This window comes from Mastigoproctus giganteus, chromosome 1, assembly GCF_048544385.1.
Source record: "Mastigoproctus giganteus isolate SK-2022 chromosome 1, ASM4854438v1, whole genome shotgun sequence".
NCBI lineage: Eukaryota > Metazoa > Arthropoda > Arachnida > Uropygi > Thelyphonidae > Mastigoproctus > Mastigoproctus giganteus.
Window position 1 is genome coordinate 206,138,145 of NC_143575.1, and position 20,571 is coordinate 206,158,715.

Here is a 20,571-nt window from a genome sequence, read left to right on the forward strand (position 1 = left end):
AGCCGATGCGCCAACAACTACCAAAAAAAAAAAAAAAAAAAAATTGTTTTGAGTTTTATGCTAACTGTAGTCTCTGTATACCTCTCCCCAAACAAAGAATTTACCGTAAAAGAGCTGGAGGATCTTATAAAGCAGCTTCCATCTCCTTTCATTCTGCTAGGAGATTTCAACGGGCACCATCCTATGTGGGGATATCCCAAGATAGACACGAGGAAAACTCCTTGAAACAGTTCTTGATAATCAGAATCTCACATTATTAAATACTGGTGCTAACACTTATATCCACTTTCCCACCGGAGTATCTACTGCCATAGATTTATCAATATGTTCTCCAAAACTGTTTCCAATTATTCAGTGGTTAGTTTTAAGTAATCCACTGAATAGTGATCATTATCCGATCATTTGCAAATTGCAAATAAATAGAACCTCACATATAGCCAGCCACATAAAATGGAAATTTACCAAGGCAGATTGGAACAAGTTCACCAATGCAATTTCCTTTGATGATCAAGTCATCAAAAGCTAGCCTATAGATGATATTACTGACCACATTACTACATAGATAATAACAGCTGCAACCTGCTCTATTCCCAAAACCAGAGTTGGTCCTCATAGACATGCCAATGCCTGGTGGAATGATGCATGCTGTGATGCCAAAAAAGAACAGAATAAAGCATGGAATCTATTTCATAAGAACCCAGCAACTGACAACCTGGCAAATTTTAAGAAACACAAAGCTAAGACACGTTACGTGCAGAAAAAAGCGAAAAAAGATTCTTCGATCCGGTTTGCTTCCACCATTAATAAAAATACAGAGAGCAGAAAAATCTGGAACAAAATTAAAAAGCTGAATGGTAAATCCCACCCGGAATCAACACCTATCATAATTTGGAAGAATAAAGATTTCTCCTCTCCAATAGAAATTGCAAACGCCCTAGCCGAATACTTTTATGAAATCTCTGCCACATCTGCATATGAGTCAGCCTTTAAACAGATAAAAACCAACGCAGAAAAGTATAAGCTTACCTTCAATACTACAGCATCTTTTCCATATAATCGACCTTTTACATTACTCGAACTAGAGAGCTCCTTAAATAGGTCAGCTAATAGTGCACCAGGATCTGATGGGATACACTATATCATGCTCAAACACCTAAAGAAGAAAGCTCTGAGCTCATTACTGATATATTTCAACCGGATATTCTCTGAAGGCTACTACCCTCTTTCTTGGCGTCACTCAATAGTCCTAGCCTTTGTTAAACCTGGAAAGGATCACTCAAATCCACAAAACTATCAGCCAATATCTCTTAGTAGTTGCCTTGGTAAAACATTAGAAAAAAATGATTCACGCTCGATTAGTATGGTACCTAGAATCTCATTCGATAATGAACAGGAACCAGTACGGCTTAAAAAAAAAATCAGTCAACTCTAGATCTTATGAACAAGGCAGAATCCAACATACGGAATGCTTTTATCCGTAAAGAACATGTTGTCATGGTCTGCCTGGGTATAGAGAAAGCCTTTGATACCACCTAGCACTACGGCATTCTTCAAAATCTGTATGCCACAGGACTCCGGGGTCAGCTACCACTAATCATACAGAGCTTTCTACAAAACAGAACCTTTCAAGTGCATTACTGCAATTCTCTATCCCACACATTTGTTCAAGAAGAAGGGGTCCCACAAGGATCAGTTCTTAGTGCGACGCTCTTTGCAGTTAAGCTAAACAATGCAACAGAGAACATTCCAGTTAATGTTCACACCAATCTATATGCAGACGACCCTACAATATCCTGCCACTCACAAAATATGCACTCAATCGAGCATCAATTGCAGCTCTCAATAAATAAAATACAATCATGGGCATCCCCTAATGGCTATCGCCTGTCTGCAACAAAAACAACTGCTATCCACTTTTGCAAAAAACGTCAGCTACGTCCAGATCCTGAACTAAGGTTAGGAATTCAAGAAATACCACTTACCAACAATATCCAGTTCATGGGACTAGTACTAGACACTAAACTTACTTTTCAGGCACATATAAGGCAATTACGGGTGAAGTGCATGAAAAAGATGAATATCCTCAAAGTTTATCTCTTCCATGGCATGGGGAGCCAATCGCTTCACACTTCTGCACCTATATCAAACCTTAATAAGATCTTGTCTGGACTATGGAGCTCCAGTTTATGATTCTGAACGTAAGACAGCATTGGCTTGGCTCAGTCCAGTCCAACATAATGCTCTCAGGATTGCCTCCGGAGCTTTTAAGACATCTCCAGTACAAAGTTTGTATATAGATTCCAATGAATCTTCACTAAATCTTAGGAGAAAAGTATTGCTTCTTAGCTATGCAGCCAAATTACGTAGCCTCCCTTCTCACCCCATCTGGACATATCTTTTTGAACCTCAGTGGGAAAACTTATACAGAAACAAACCCAATGAAAATAAACCTGCAGGTATCTGACTACAAGAGTTAACAGGGGCATCTATCTTGGAAATATATCTCAAGCTGCAGATGCCGTACCATGGGCAATGTATATACCTCTTTGTGATAACTATTTTATTCAGGGGGAAAACGCTCCCTATTGAACCACAATCTTAGATAGTTACCTGCGGCTCATGGATTGGCCAGTGCTTGCAGTCTCCAAATATATACAGATGGCTCCAAAACTGATATATCCGTGGGAGCTGGAGTAATCAGTCCTACGACCACTGTTTCTGTCCAGTTACCAATTGAATGCAGTGTTTTTACTGCTGAACTGTATGCAATCAAAATGGATTTAAATGTCCTTAACAATCCTCTAAACACCCAGATAATAATATACACGGACTTTTAAGTGCTGTGAATGCCCTACGGAATAAATCACAAAATTTCCATCCACTTATCCCACAAATTAGATCTCAGTTATATCACCTCAGTGAAAATAAGCAGACTGTCACGTTTTGCTGGATACCCAGCCATGTCGGAATTACAGGAAACGAGCGTGCAGATGAAGCAGCAAAACACCCTGCTTGCTTCAATTACATCCCAGTTCCATATTCTGACTACAAACCAATCATACAGCGGATATGCACTAAAATATGGTCTGAAATGTGGCATCACCAAACAGGTAACAAGCTCCTTCAAATAAAGCAGAATCCACAGCTATGGAGATCCAGTTCCCGATTAAACAGGCAGGAAGAGGTTGTGCTTGCAAGAGCATGAATTAGCCATACACATCTAACACACCTATTTTTACTGCCAGGCGAAGATCCTCCACTTCGCTCGCATTGTAGTTCCACACTTACCATGAAGTATATTATCATCGAGTGTCCACATTACCATTCAGCTAGAATTGCATGTTTCAGATCACTACTAAATTCACAAAACCCAGTGCAACTAAGACATATACTTGGAGATGAGGCCAATTTATCAGAATTGTTTATTTATCTGAAAATGATCAATGTATACAACCACTTCTAGACCCATCTCTTAATGTATTGATGAACACTCGAAAGTAACAGGTGCAATTTGGCCATAGCAGCCCTTGCACCAATAGGCGCCTCTGTAGCCAGGTGGGCAGGAGCGACAGTGCGTAGCACACGCTTCTTGATTAGACCGGAGTTCGAGCCCGTGACCACCAAATACGGAGGATGTGGAAAGGTCAGAGAATGACCACCGCATATCCCTGGAGCAATATGGCCTTAGTTGCTAATGCTCCTAAAAACCACATAACAACAACAACCCTTGCACCAATAGAACCCACTACAACAACAACATGGTAATTTCTTAAAAAAAGAGAAGCAACAAATCCATCCCTTCCAATTATCGTTCCGCTACACTTACCTCTAACTTTTCCAAAATAATTGAGAACTGCAGTAACCACCTATGCTTAAACTATTGATCTTATCAATGATCACCAGTATGGATTCTGTTACTGGTAATGTATTGGCTTCTTCTCTTTTTTCTTTTTTATCCACTGCTAATGTATTGGCTTTTTCTACTCATCTTTGGACAAATTCAGTGGAAAAATTTGGTGAAACCTGTACAGTTGCTCTTGACTAAAACTTTTTTGATCATGTTTGGCATAAAAGTCTAAACAAACTTACATCCTATAGGATTATAACTGTTTTTTGCAGTTGAATAGCCAGTTTTCTTTTTGACCACTCACTGTGTTTGATGGAAGTAGATTGTGCTCTGTCTTCTAACTTCTCTACTAATGCTGTGTTTCTCAATGTTCATTTTCTTTGGTTCTTCCCCCATTCTTTTCCTCGTGTATCTTATATTAATGATCTTCTTCCACTGACCTGAAATCTTATTCACAGTTTTGCTTATGACAGCACACTACATGTTGGGCCCATTGTTGTTTTCTATATTTATTAATTTTATTGGTGAAGGTATATCAGGCTTAATGTCCAAGTTGGCAGATGATACAAAGGTTGGCAGAGTTGTTAATGACAGTAAGGATGGTGCGCTACTGCAATATGATCTAGTAAAGTTGAGCAGAGGAGCTGAGAGGTGGCAACTGAAGTTTAACAGTGACAAATATAAAGTACTGCATATGGGTAACAGTAACCTCAACTGTGTGGAACTACACTCAGCATAGTGGAGAACGAAAAAAGACCTGGGGGTAATTGTGCAGTCAGATATGAAGTTTTCTGAGCAGTGCAAACAATCTGCAAGAGTAGTTCATGGCATCTTGTCAATGATATACAGGAATTTTTCTAGCAGGGAAAAGGATGTGATTATCTCCTTGTATAAGGCAATTGTCAGGCCACACCTTGAGTACTGTATCAGATTTGGCGGGCCCCATTTTAGGGATGATGTAGAGCTGCTGGAATGAGCAGAGAAGGGCAATGAGACTGGTGAGACGAAACAAATGGTTGCTGTTATGAAGATAGGCTTAAGTTCTGCAAATTGCAGTATTGGAGGCTAGGCACTTGCGAGGTGATCTGATTCAGGTGTGTAAGGCCTTGAATAGTTTGAGCAGACTCAGTGCTGATGGGATTCTTTCTCTTGCCCAGATAAATTACCTGAGGGGACATAAATCCAAATTGAGGAAAGACAGTTGCAGAATAGATCTGCGGAAATTTGCCTTTAGCCAGCGGGTTGTTGATTGCTGGAACAAACTTCCATCTTTTGTTGTGGAAGTTGACAGCTTAAGTAAATTCAAGGCAGAACTAGACAAACATTTGGAGTGAAAGGATGGGTGAAATGAGAAGGGCTGTTTTTTTTTTTTTTTGTTTTTTTTGGCTGATGCTGTATAAGCTTGCTTTCTTTCTTGCATCATATGCCTCTACTAATGCTGTTGCTAATACATTCCACTAGTGGTAAGCATAATTTGAGAGGTCATTATCGATTATTTTGATCATTTTGATTCTTAAAAAGAGGAAATTTTTATTGGTTCAGAAATCAAGTTAATTAAAGATAGTTATTTTGATGACATTTTCAATGAGAGAAAGAGAAAAGAGCAAAGAGAGAGAGAAAAAAACAGTATTCCGCTTTTGCCAAAAAACTTTTTAGGAAATCAAAGATCAGCAAACTGTGTGCAAAGCTTGTCGACCAGCTCCTGTAAGTATACAAAGAATTGGGTTGTAATGTAAACTTTAAAAATTCATTTTCTATAATTTCCTTTTTCTCCCTTGAACTGGGGTGATGTTAGTGATGAACACGAGGAAAGATGTCATTAGGGCATCAAGGAGTCAAGACATGCTTGCCAATTATACTGCCTGAACACTTACGAGGGAATGGGGGGGACAACATGCAAGTGGAAATTGGGGTTTAGAACTTTGTAAGCTCATGAAAAGTCGTGTTTTATTAAAGCTTGTTAAATGATTTGTTAATAAATCATTTTGTATAATGAAACAAAAATCTTAATTTTCTCAAAAACCAGGCATGGTTGCATAATTTTGAGTTGTATTCATGTTCAGCTCCACAAAACAAGTAAAGATATTTATTTTAAAAAAAACTGTTGGTCATGTGCTATTAAATATTAAAAACATTATAATCTTTAAAAACCGATAGTTGTGATTTCTTCCCACACCCACCATCCACTATTCTATCAACCAAATAGTTATCTAACTTGATATGCAAAATTTTGCAATTATCAGTTTATACACAGTACCTGTGTAACAATGGCATAAAAATAAAAGTTCCATAGTTAAAATGAAGAGCAACTTATCATTATCCAAAAAGTCATTAGCATATTAAGTAATTGCCATATCTGTGTCAGAGATAATTGAGACAATTGTTCCTGAAATATGCAAGACCTAATTGAGCGCTACTTACCTAATAAAATACACTAGTATTTGCTATGCTATACTTTTATTTTAGTCTAAAAAAGGTTTTCTCTACATCTTTAAATTTTTTTGTTTGTTGTAGTTGTTTGAAGGTAATGTTGATGGAGATAGTGTAAAAAGAAACTGGTTTGATACACCTATAATAGCACAGTGGATCAGAATTAATCCAACCAGATGGCGTGAGAGGATATCACTGAGAGTAGAATTATATGGGTGTAATTATGGTAGGTATTTTATAAGTCATTCACAAATAATTTTATTTGTTTTTTTTTTTTTAATAATCTGCATTATTTTGTTATATTCCCATTATTTATGGTTCTGAAGGCATCCTGTTTTACTTATCCCTATTGCCCCATCATTTCTTGATCATTGGTTTGGAGAAGAATGGAGGGGAATCAGTTAGCTTTATGCAGTATAGAAATCAGTAAAATTTATCACCAGTGAGCCAGTCGTATTATCTGTGATACTTCAAAACTTCTGTTCATTTGCTATTTTTATATCATATGGCATGATGTCAGGTTCATCTTAAATACTAATATTCCTGCTTTCATATGCTAAAATGCAAATTCCATTATACTTATATGCAAGTATCCTTTCTTAGTTTAGTGTAGTGACCTAATTTTCATTGTCTGAGAAAAAAAAAAGATATTCCTTGTATTTAGTTTATGTAGTTATTTTAAAGCCTTAAAAGCTATTTAAAGCTTTATTGTACAATTATTTAGTTCTTTATTTAAGCCTCAGGGCCTTCCTATGTAGGTTAAGTTACAACGAACTTAGTATATCTGTGTGTATTTTGAACATTGGTGAACATTATTGTAAAATAAAGAACAAATTTGAAAAACGGTTGACCACAGATAGTAGCAACATCGAATGCATCACCTTCTTATGATGCAGTAATCACTTCAGTAAGTAATTGAGGAATTTGACAGAATCTGATACTTAAAAAAAAAAAAAAATGTAGAAGTGATATAAGAAGATGAAAATCTTAAACTCTAACTTAAATAACATGAGCTTGAATCCCGCCATTGTCATAATCTGTTTTTTCTTTTTACTGCTTTTGATTTTATAATTGAATGTTTTTTTCATAATCATTATTTCAATTATTGAAATAATTGATTATGCAAAATCGTTCAGTTATGCCCATCACTTGTTAGGTACTGCCAGGTTTTGGGCATGTTTAAGCATATGACTGACAAGATGTTTGAAATGGGTCCTTTGAATGTGTGAAGTCCAATTTAAAAGCAGAGTGGAGGCCCATATAGTCCCTTACAAGGCAACCTAAACAGATTTGCAGTTCAATGGACACTGCTCATCGTGGACTAATGTTATTAGTGGAGTCCCTCAGGGTTCAGTATTGGGTCCATTATTGTTTTCTGAATTTATAAATGATATTGATGATGGTATATCCAGCTTAATGTCCAAGTTTGCAGACAATATGAAGGTTGGCAGGGTTGTCAAGGACACTACTGACACTATGCTACTGCAACAGGATCTGGAAAGGTTGAGCAGATGGGCTGAGAGGTGGCAAATGAAGTTTAACATTGACAAATGTAAAGTACTACATATGGGAAACAGCAACCCCAGAGCAATGTATCAACTCTGTGGTACTACACTGACAGTGGTAGAGAATGAAAGGGACCTGGGGGTGGTTGTGCAGGCAGATATGAAGTTTTCTGAGCAGTGCAGACGACCTGCAAGAGTAGCTCATGGTGTATTGTCGATGATATATAGGAATTTTTCTAGCAGGGATAAGGAGGTGATTATTCCCTTGTATAAGACAATGGTCAGGCCACACCTAGAGTACTGTATACAGGTCTGGAGGCCTCATTTCAAGAAGGATGTAGAGATGCTGGAACGAGTACAGAGAAGGGCAACAAGATTAGTGAATGGAACAAAGGGGTGCTCTTACGAAGAAAGGCTTAAGTTTTGCAAATTACAGTGTCTGGGGACTAGGCACCAGCGAGGTGATCTGATAGAGGTGTATAAAGCCTTGAATGGTTTGAGCATGCTCAGTGCTGATGGGATTCTTCCTCTTGCTCAGAATAATCACCTTAGAGGGCATAAATTCAAATTGAAGAAAGACGGGTGTAGGATAGACGTGAGGAAATTTGCCTTTAGCCAGCGGGTGGTTGGTTGGTGGAATAGACTTCCATCCCTTGTCGTGGAAGTTGATAGCCTAAATAAGTTTAAGGCTCAGCTGGACAGGTATTTCGAACGAACAGAGGGGTGAAGTGGAAGTGGTTATTTTTTATTTCTTTATTTATTATTATTATTTATTTTATTTTTTTTTTTTTTTTTGGCTGATGCTGCATAAGCTTGCTTTCTTGCATCAAATGCCTCTGCTAATGCTAACAAGGTTTTTTAAAGAAACTCTGCAACTACACCTTCCTTTACAGATTCTTGTAAGTCACCCTCCTAGAAAGATTTTCAGGAGGGCTGTTCATGTATAAGCTGTCCTCATTATCTTTTTGATATTGTTTGTTGTCAGTGATAAATGGAGGGTTTTTTTTTCCTTCATTTATTTTATTCATCTATCCTTACAGTAAGGATAGATGAACTAGAATTAGGGTGTATCTGCTGGTAGCAACAATTGATGACATTGCCAACAGATTGTCAGATTTTATGTCTAAAGAGAGCTATGCGGGGGGCTAATGATATAAAATGCACCCAAAATGACCATTTATAGATTAACTTTAAGCAAATGGTTAGAATGACAATGAATTCCAAATAAACAAAAAAAAAAAAAAAAAAAAAAAATTGAGAAAAGATTCCTGTCCCATCATCCATGAATCTGTAGAATGTACATCCTAGTTTACCTGTATGAATTTTATTGTATGAGAAACAACTAGCTTTTATCATATGCAAAGTGAGTCTTCTACTTCTTCCAAAAGATTCTGTTTCCAGCTTGGTAAAGCTTACTTGCTTTAACATTTCTTATCTTCAAACACAATTGACAATAGTATTGGGACAATAATTGTTTAATTTATTTAATTGGGAGAACAAAGCGGAACAGTGCAGAGAAAAACACATCTTTCCACTTTCTATATGTTAACAAAATGTGAGAAGCATAAATTTCAATACCAAAACTCCCTAAAGTGTTATACACTTTGATAACTTTTTTATTGCTCCATTATGTTCCAAAAACAACAATGCTAATCCTGCATATCAGTGAATTCTCTCTTCATTTATGCTTTCGCTATAAGGTGCCCTTTTGGGTTTCCATGCTACACATGTGTAGCATGAAGCATGATGTATCATCATTGCACATATGATTAACAGGAGAAAAGTTTAAACCATTGAAAAAATCAAACAAGCAGAGTTTAATTTCTGAATAAATGACTAATATTATATGTACATAAAAAAGGTAAGATTATCTCTTTTCCTATAATAATGTGCTTGAACAGCAATAGAGAACAGATCATTCATTTACAATGGTTAGACAATAAGTGAAACAGTTCACTAACTACAGTTCAAGAAAAAGTGGCGCCTCCGTAGCCAAGTGGGCAGGAGCAGCAGTGCATAGCACACTCTTCTTGATTAGACCAGGGTTCGAGCCTGTGATCACCAAATACAGAGGATGAGGAAAGGTCAGGGAATGACCACTGCGTATCCCCGGAGCAATATGGCCTTAGTTGCTAACCTAAAAACCAAATAACAAACAAACAAACATCAAGAAAAAGTGTTTTTCATTGCCTTTAAATCTTCTCAAAGTTCAGTACATTAAATGAAATGATTTTTAAAAAATTGAACAATAGTTAGATGGAAGATTAAAAGTTATTTGCTGAAGCAGTCATCACAACATGGGCCGAAGTAATTCTTGTACACACATCTCAAGGGTTCTTATTTCTTGCCACAACAACAAATATTGGCAAGATGTGCCAAGGTTAGTGATGTTTAAAATGAATGGGAAGCTGATGCTTGAATAAAAGCTTAAATAACTTCAAGGGGTGTGTCAGAGTAGTAAACTATACAAGAACACTTGGTCTTAACCATATCTAAAGTAATGTCAGGAGTGTTCTCAATAAAATGAGTGAATTTGAACTCCTGGTTAGGACAACTAACATTGACTTTATAGGACTGACAGAAATAGGTGCCACTAATAATAGGGGATGATGAGTTTCATTGTGTTTAATATATTTAGGAAAGAGAGGCAGCATAGAAGGGGTAGGGTGTTATGAATCTCGTCGAAACTCCATTGATGTCATGTCAGCAGCAGTTCAGACTAGACCATTTACTGTAAAGTATATTGCCAAGACATTAAGCTTCTTGCTCGAATCCAAAGATGGGCAACTTGCATAGTGTACCTTTTAAGAAATATTCAACAAATCTAATCTATAAAAAATTAAATTAGTTCATCAAAATAAGCAATTTAATAACCTATTACGTTATAGATTATAATTAATTTATAAATTTGGTTCTTATTTCAAATTCAGCCTCCTTACCTTTATTTTTGCAAAAGCAATAGTTAGTTCTTTCATGTCTGTTTTAGCAGCTAATTATTTTTTTGTGTTCAGTAGCTAGTATAGTAAGATCATTTAATCTGGTTTGCTGTACAGAATTTCTTTTGTAGTATTGTATTCTTATTTAATTTATTACGATGCATTGCCTTCTGTACTGTATGCAGATATGATTTTTTTTCCCTTGGATAGCATACTATCCAAGGAATCAACTAATTTTTTTATAGAATCTAAAATTTTAGCATAAAACGATGCTGCTTGTAATCATGTTTCCCATCTTGTGAGAACGTGTTTTTTTTTTAAGTTGATAGTAATAATAATAACCAAGTATTTTTAACTTGCTTATTATTTATTATTACTATCTATGTCTACATGTATTATAACCAAGGAAATTTAATGTGACTTTAAGAAGCAGCATCCCCATGCATCAGAGTCGTGAGCTGCCACTGGGAAAAACCAAAAACAGGAGGCATTGTTAGTGAAATTGTACAGATGGGGACGAAAGAAGTAGTAGCTCTGAAAAAGCTATTGCTTGCTCTCAGTGCAAGCAATAGAAAGTGACTATATGAGGTATACAGCATTAGGCATCTTCTATACAAGATGAAAGCATGTGGGATTCTTTTAAAAAACTCTCTCTCACTTAAAAAACTGGAGTAGCAAGGGTATTAAAAGAGAAAATTGAGCACTTAGTGACAATAGGCTCTTCTTGTCATCAGATTAATTTACATGCTGAAGAGGGGCTACATGCATTATTGTGAAAGTGGATGAATATTTAGTAGACATTTGCTAAAAAGATATCGATTAATGCATGACACTGGGAAAAAAAAAAAAATAAATAAATAAAAAAAAAATATATATATATATATATCCAAGTTGTAAAAAGCAAATAGGATAGTTAATTTATATCTAATTTATAATATTATTTCTAATATATAATAATATTAATTCGTCACAGATCCGATTAATGCCATCAAAAACGATTAAACATTATATCCGTCTGTATATTATTTGAGATAAGTTAATGGTGGTAAGTTATAATGTATAACATGAAATGAAAGCTAGTAAGATAGCTTCTCAAGAAAAACCAAAAAACCTATGCGGGTGCCCAACGTAACCTGGAAAAAAATATATATATGCCAAAAATAAAGCAAGGAAAATCTTTCATATAAATAACATAAAATAAGCAATAAAAATGTAAGAAAGCACGCTTATCATCATCAGCAAAAAAAAACAAAAAAACTAACACTCCCCATTTCACCTGTCCATCCCACTTAACAGTTTGCGTAGTTCTTCCTTAAATTTATTCAAAATACTTACTGCTGCAGCACCAGATAGAAGTTTGTTCCAACAATCAACTACCCGCTGGCTGGAAACAAATTTCTGCTCATCTGTCCTTCCTTAATTTGAATTTATGATCCTTCATGTGCATAGTCTGAACAAGAGGAAGGTTTCCATTGTCATGGAGCTTACTCAATCTATTAAGAGCCTTAAACATCTCAGTCAGATCTCCACACAAGTCTAGTATCCAGATGCTGCAATTTATAGAACTGGAGCCTTTTCTGGTAAGAGCACCCTTTGTTTCCCTCGCCCATCGTGTTGTCCTTCTCTGCATCCACTCCAGCAGATCCAAATCCTTCCACAGGTGAAACTTCCAGACCTGTATGTGGTCTAACCATTGCCTTATACAATTGGATAATCACCTCCTTATCCCTACTGGCCGTGATGTCTTAAGGGGGCAGCCCTGAATCAGGCATTTAATTAGACCATGACTGCCAGCCTTTGACTTGAAAAGCAGAGGGAACACAGGAGATTATTGAAAATAGCAGATTTTTTTTTTTTTTTTTTTTTAATTGAGACTTTTAACTTAAAATTGTATTGATAACATGCATTTTATGATGAGATACAGCCACTGGATCATTTATCAGTACAGTATGCTTTCAAATGCAGCACAGGACTTTTCTTTCTGTAGATTGCTGTTTGGATTGATTAGCTGTGAGACACCAGAATGTTGAATCAAAGTTTTGTTTATAACATTGTCATTATTGTCTAGACTCAGCTGTTTGCAGGGTTTTGTAAACATCTAAGTTTCATTGGAAAGAGAGCTGAACTGAGTTTTTGTTTCTTTCACTTGACTAAATATCCTCTCACACTCAGTTCTTAAAAGTCAATACTGAACTGACTTGGGATAATTTTTTACATTTCAGCATTTCTCTAAGCATGCACTTAGCAGTTGCTTTATCTATTCTGAGAGGCATTGGAAACCTGTATACAGAAAATTTTATTTAAAATAATGCATTGGCAATTTATGCTACAGCCTCAGCATTTCTCAGTGGGAACTTAGGCACCATATAGTTACATGCAACAATAAAGTAATTCCTCTCTGAATCGAACAGAATCTTCTCCAGATGTTTTACTCTCCCCCAACCTTGGCAGTAGAACTGCCTATGACTAAGTCAGAGTCATCCTGATTATTTTAGTATTCCCTGCTAATAACTTCTAAAATGGAAGTGAGAGGTTTAAGAACTGTTAGTTTCCTAGGTTTACACACAATATTATATTCAACATACTACAGCCACTCCCTGACTTACGTAAAGGTTGCATTCCGTGGAACACTATGTAAGTCAAATTTTACCTAAGTCAGAATTTCCCTAAAGGCTTATGCAGCACTCACAACTATGCACACTGAATTTGATTGAAGCAAAAAATAAATGTTCAATGAACATGTAAATGGAATTATTTATTCTATTTTTTTATCTCATGCGCAGGAAAATTTACAAAAGCGTACAAAATTACAAAAATTTCAAAATTACAAAAAGAGAGAGGAGACAGGCATAATGTCAGCAAGTTTTACCTTTTGAGCATTGTTGCCAGAATAAACTCTCCAGCTGATAAGCACGCCACTGCAGAATTTGAGGGCAGTGGAGATTTAGAAGGGGGTTTTTCCAACACATCACAAAATTTCTTTGCTGCTGCAGAATCAGCACTGACGATTTCACCGCATACTTTAATGTTTTGGAAACCAGTGCAATGCTTGAACCTATTAAACCACCCATTGCTTGCCACGAACTTGGCTTGGGGTTTGCCCTACTTATCCTTAATATCCTCATAAATACTTTTGTTTTTGCTTGAATGGCCATTGGACTCAGGGGGCTTGCTTCTGAATCAAATTTTCCATCCATATTATTAATAGCTTTTCCATCTTCGATATAGCACCTGAACGCTGTTTTGTGATCACTGTTGATCTTAAATGCATTGATCCTTTAACATGTTCTTTTATATGCACACTGTCCCTTAAAATAGTATTTACTGTTGAAGTAGCGAGACCTAATTCCGTGCAACAGATGACAGACTTTGTCCTTCGTAATTCTTAATTAATCATCTTCATTTCTAAATCAGTTTTGTTTCGTTTCCTAGCACTGCCAGCACTTGCACTTCCCATTGGTCCCTCTTCCTTCACCATTGTAATAAGTAAATAAGAATGAAGAGAAGATCCTGAAAATTTATTTATGTTTTTTATATGATTGAAGATTTCAGTGAAGGGGAACTCATTTCACCATAATACTGCAATGCAAAAACCTACAGAATTCCAGTTATCAGTATTATCACAAATGCAGTAAAAAATTAAGTTTATTACCCAGTAAAAAATTAAGTTTACTACCCAGTAAAAGAATTTACATAATGCAAATTGTTTTATGGTAGTGACCTCCAGAAATGTGTTTTAGAAAAATATCACAAAGGCGTTCAAAATTGATTCTTATAACGGAACATATAACAATGAAAGTGTAGTGCAATTTCCATTATAAAAATGACCTTTTAGAGAGATAAATAGCTTAGTTATATAGCGAAAATTTCAACTTCCGCGAGGTCTTGGAACGAATTAACAAAAAAAAAAAAAAAAAAAATGTGTTATTGGGCTCACATTGTGATGTTTTCACGATACCTCCATTTATTCCTACACGGGATGCAAAATAAGTTTCCACAATTTTTTTAAGTTTGCACCGGCTGGCAAAAATTTAGTAAAGTCGAATTTCCGTAAGTTGAGTATTATGTAAGCCGGGGAGTGCCTGTATATGAAAAAGTACTGATAACAGTTACACCAAGATGGAAAGGTAAAACAATTATATTAAGAAATTTGGAAATTTTATGAAGCTGGGATTGAAAACAAATGCTTATTTCTGAAGGATTAACTCCTGTTGTTTTTATTGATAATGATAATTTTCTGAGAATTTTATTCCTTTTTTTTTTATTAATCTTTGAAAAAATTACACAAATTTTAGTTGATATCTTTTTACATTTATTTTATATTTAAAAATTTCCATATTCATAAAGTTCATTATATTTTATTTAAATATCTGTGTCCTTTCTCCAAAAAATCTCCTTTAATTTAATCACCCATTAATGTAATTTAATTTCAGTTTTATTTATTGATATAGTTCCTTAGAAATCATCAATTTATTTTCAGTGGCCGAGTCTCTTCATTTTGATGGTAAAAGCTATGTAACAAAGGATCTTTCAAAATATCCAGTGGCTTCCCGAACAGATATCATCAGATTTAGATTTCGTACAAATAATGCAGATGGACTAATATTATATAGTCGTGACACTCAGAAAGACTTCGTAGCCCTTCAACTTGTAGGAAGCCAGCTTCTACTAAATATTGACCTGGGTAAGGTATATTTTTTATTATACATCTAACATTTACTATTAATAAGAAATGCTACTAGTGAAAATGATTATATTTTAGGAGTTAATATGATAAATAAATTTACAAGCTCAAAACACTGATTAGTAAATAAGGATAATACTGGTTAGTGAATATTAATTAGTGAATAGTACAGTTGGTAAATTTAATTAGATTCAAAACAATATGTATTGTGCCAGCATGTTTAATTAACATATCTCTTCTGGAGGGAGGGAGATTAATATGTTCTTAAAATTGCACACTATTCCTCTGCAAGGAAATATATCACTGTGTATAAAATTGGTATATCGGTATACACAATCCATTCAAAACATCTTGACGATCCCTGTGTTTCAGCAATCAGCTGTTCTTCCCTGTGTGGTGGTGGTGCATATGTCGTTGTGAGATCCAGAAAAATGTGGTATTGCAGGTTCATAACACATAGCCCATATAGTTGGCATGGGTGAGGGATGTGATCTAACGATTTAAAAAAAAAAAAAAAAAGAATGATTGTCATGCACCAGTTGAAGGATTGGCATTTTTACAGAAACTGTGAATCTTGTGGACTGTGAGTGGATTACAGTCTTGATTATTCCTGTTTGGTTTAATTGCTGGTTGAATCTGAAGCAAAAGTAGTCTATGTTAGGGGTGTGGGATAGGCTTCAGTATGCTCTTAATGCACAGCATGCGATGTTGTGGCTGACAAAAATGAGATCTGGGTTATAACCTTGTTTCCATTTTCCACTGTTGAATGACAGAGGTAGCTTGAAGTTGTGGATTAAGCTGTGTGAGAAATCCTTTCTACGCACTGTCCATCTTCATCTGTTGATTCATAGTCTTAGGAGATATTTCTGCTGTTAAAGTCTTTAGTTACAATCTTAACAGGTTCAGAACCTTGACATTGAATTTAAATTTGACTTTAGGTGGTTTATAGATGGGAAAAATACATCACCCAAAGATTTTGTATCATCCTTATCTGTCATGCTGGTAGATTTGATAACATGATCAGATTTTGCATAGATGGTGCTGCCATACTTATGTGGATGCACTTTGATCACTTTCATTTTTGGTGTGCTTGGTCAGTTAGAGCTGGCCCTTCTGCATGTTTCCTGGATACACAGATGCTGACAATTGAATTCAGTACATAAATTAGCTAGGAGGGCTCACTTAACACTAGAGAAACCCAGAATGTTGATTGAAATGATGTTCAACACCGAAATTAGTCCAAATGCCGGTCGGAGGATCAGGAAGTCATCTCTAGTACTAGACAAGCACAGTAACAAGTGTTGCTGATAGAGTAACACAGTAAGAAGACTCAGTGATATTGTAACATTGTAACAAGTGATAGCAGCTTAGTAGATTCAAATTATTTTGAACATGGAATGCTAGCAGGTATCTGGTAAAGTTGCTGCAGGCATGTTGTACACAACACATTCAGAAATGCTTTACTGTCAAGAGAATGAGTGTTCAGCAGTGTGTAACCAGAAATGAGTTTACTTGAGTTGTCTTTTTAGAGTTGTGTATTCATCACAGTTTACCAAGATGGAATTGAACCCTATCTTATGTATGGTGACACCATACATAAGATACTATACATGTCTCTTTATCTACACCAATATTATATAGATAAGATACTATACATGTCTCTTTACCTATACTGACAGATTTGTTACAGGTGCCACAACTTTTCTTTTGATAACCAAACAAATCTTCCATGGTTTCCCACGCAGCTCAGTTTTAGGCCCCATTTTTTGGAATCTGGCATTAAATTCCTGTCTACTAAAACAATTCTCTAATTATTCAGAAATTGCCTCTGCTGATGTGGTTTTTCTGTTTTCAGGCAGTTCACATTCATAATTGGAAAATATTGCAAATTCCATTCTTGCTGAGGTCTGTCAATGGGGTGTTATTTCAAATTCTAAAACTACTGTGATTTTACTCAAAGGTCATCTATCTTAATGCCCATCCTCCTCTAATTAAGATTAGTGGTGATCCTATTGCCAAGGTGTTGTTATTGATAATTGTTTCATATTTTTGTCCCATTTATTGCACTTAATCGATAAAGTCAAAAATGTTTTCTTTCCGGTTATCCTTAACACCTGATTAGACTGCTTCTTAAACATCAGACACTCTGTATCTTATATAAAGCTGTTGTAGTTCCCATAATTATGTACAGTGCTGCACTTTGGTTCCAGCAAGCCATACTTCTCACAGTACAGAAAAAGTTAGGTTCCATACAAAGAAGTTTCCTTCTTGTACTACTGAGAGCATGTCGTATTTTCTACCACGGCCTTTCAAGTACTTACTGATCTATGCCTATTGATCTCTTTGTAATTTATCACAGACTTTGTTATTATATCAGAAAGGTATGTAGTAGGATAAAAAAAAAATTGACCTCAATATGATAGGTAGAACACTTCCTTATGACACACTCTGGCAATTAAAACAAGTTTCACACAAATTTTGAAAAAAAGACTTTCCTTCCTGAAGCTGAAGGGGCTTTTCGACCATATATATTGATCACAGGAATGGAAATTACAGAGTATGTGTGAGCCAGAATCATAAATAGAGAGATTATTTATCTTCACACATGTGCATAAAACACCACAATTATTTGTCTTCATGCATGGGTAAAAGACTACAAATCGGAGATTAGATATGGACGGTAAACATTAATAGAATTCTCATGTAATTTAATTTCGATGGTTTCTGCAATTGATAGTCTAGTATAATTACGTTGGACACTTAAGTATTTTGGCCTCGTCAAATAAAAATGTATGATTTTCGTTAATGGCACGAAAGGCCAATTCTGACGCTGCTAAACGAGAAGCATGGACCGGATGCATGCTGCTTTACTCTCAAATCCAGCGTGCATCGAGTCCAGACTTGGTAACAAGAGTCGCAATTACTGCAAGAAATGTTAAATAACAGATCATGCATCTTATGCAGCATCAGCCAAAAAAAAAAAAAAAAAAAAATCACACCATTCCCTCCAAATGCCCGTCCAGCTCCTCCTTAAATTTATTCACCCTATCAACTTCCACAACGACAGATGGAAGTTTGTTCCAGCAATTAACCACCCGCTGGCTAAAGGCAAATTTCCGCACATCTAATCTACATCTGTCTTTTCTTAATTTGAATTTATGCCCCTTAGGTTCGTAATCTGAACAAGTGGAAGGATCCCATCAGAATTCAGCGTGCTGAACCCATTCAAGGCTTTATACACCTCAATCAGATCACCGCGCAGGTGCCTAGTCTCCAGCCACTGCAATTTGCAGAACGCTATAATTGTTCATTATAGCGTGTAATTTCCATATTGGTCTGCCCACAATTTTAAATTCGGTATCTTTAAAAAATCTGTTAAGCTGTTTGTGCCACTGTTCAACGTATGGGACAGAAATAAAGTATTTTTTGATGTTACTGTTGTTGGTTGGCATAGTTTTTTGTTATCCTGTCCTTAGCTTGTTGAAAGTTACAGAGGCAGCGGGGAAGACCACAATTTCCAGATGAACGAGTTAGAAATCGCAGTAGAATGAATCAAAAATAATAAATGCCCAGGACCTTACTGAGGGAGAGGTCATAAAACAGAGTCTGAAATTGATGCCAGAGCACCTGCTAAGCCCTTTTAACGCATGTTTTAGAGATCGAGTATTTCCACCACCATGGAGGGAAGCACTTAAAACTTCTGCTGAAATCACCATTAAAACCGAAAGAAAGGGCAGTTTCATATCGTCCAATTGCATTATTGAATGTACTCGAGTATTTCCACGACCATGGAGGGAAGCACTTTTAAAACTTCTGCTGAAATCACCATTAAAACCGAAAGAAAGGGCAGTTTCATATTGTCCAATTGCATTATTGAATGGACTCGGAAAAGTTTATGAAAGATTGCTAGTAGAAAAAATTATGGAGTGCGTTAAAGAAAAATGTGAGTGGTCGGAAAACTGATATGGGTTTACAGTGGGAAAGGGACTGATGATGCATTGGGAAAGTTGGTGGAATCTGTACACCAATGCAGATCAAAATATTGTCTAGGTATATACCTAGATAATGTCCTCATTGTCTAGGTATCTTTGTAAAATTCACTGGGGCATTTGATAGCATAGACCGCCACAGTGTTCTTATGGTATTACATCAAGCAAAATGCACACCACACCACAATCTACTCTGTTATAAAAGATTACTTCTGTGACAGAACAGTTACAATTAAATCAGCATGTGGGAGTATTACCAGACAAGTTGTAAGAGGCTGCCCACAAGGGTCAGTCCTTGGCCCATTAATGTGGAATTTAGTCCTAAACGATTGGTTAAAACTGGACTATAACAACGTTGTTACGATTGCATATGCTGAAGACTTAGTTTTGATGGTGGATGGTGACTCGAGGCTCCAATTAGAGGAACAATCACACTTCGTTTTGTCGGAGCTCAGTACCTGGTGTAAATTGCACAGACTTGTGATTTCAACAAAAAAGAGCAAAACTGTGTTGTTAAAAGGATACCCGTATATTACGAGAAATCCACAATGCCGGATGGATGGAGTGAGTCTACAGTGTGTGTAAACTATCAAATATCTAGGAGTTAAGATTGATAGACAGTTATGCTTTGTCTCACACATCAACTACATTGCTGAGAAGATTCATAAATTTGTTGGTATGATTGGCCATGTAACTAGGAAGGAGTGGGGGATAAAAGGAAAGGCATTGAATCTATTTTATGACTATCGTCTTGCCAATTGCGAGCTATGGTGCACATGTCTGGCTAGATTGAGCGTTGCAAAAGGCAAATGTTAGGAGAATATTTTCAATTCAATGGAAAATGTTATTACAACTTAGTATGGCTTGTAGAACTGTGTCAAATGAGGCCTTGCAGGTGATAACAGGACGGCTGCTGCTGGATCTGACCTTTGTATTCAAATCAGTGTGCTTCTGTCTGCGGCGTAGAGAGCCATACAAGCAGATATCAGTTGAAATTCGTTGTGATGATGATGGTTATAATGAGTAGAGGAAACGATTGTGGACTCGTCTTATTGATCGGTGGCAAAACAGATGGGAACGACTGCACCAAGGGTTTAATAACCAAAAAGTTTCTTCCGAGCATCAAACAGTTTGGGAAGGGTATGCCAAGTTGGTTTCAATCAAATCTATATTCAACATT

General features: G+C 36.2%; 1 protein-coding gene across 1 annotated transcript in view; it reads left to right on the forward strand.

Moving 5' to 3' along the window:
• The window catches only part of Nrx-IV (neurexin-4), a 405,554-nt gene that overhangs the window by 111,967 nt on the left and 273,016 nt on the right, over positions 1 to 20,571 (forward strand). Inside the window, exons 4-5 of the mRNA XM_090384064.1 lie at positions 6,362 to 6,503; positions 15,199 to 15,402. Of these exons, the coding sequence (XP_090240190.1) occupies positions 6,362 to 6,503; positions 15,199 to 15,402 (346 nt within the window). The remainder of the gene's footprint in view (positions 1 to 6,361; positions 6,504 to 15,198; positions 15,403 to 20,571) is intronic.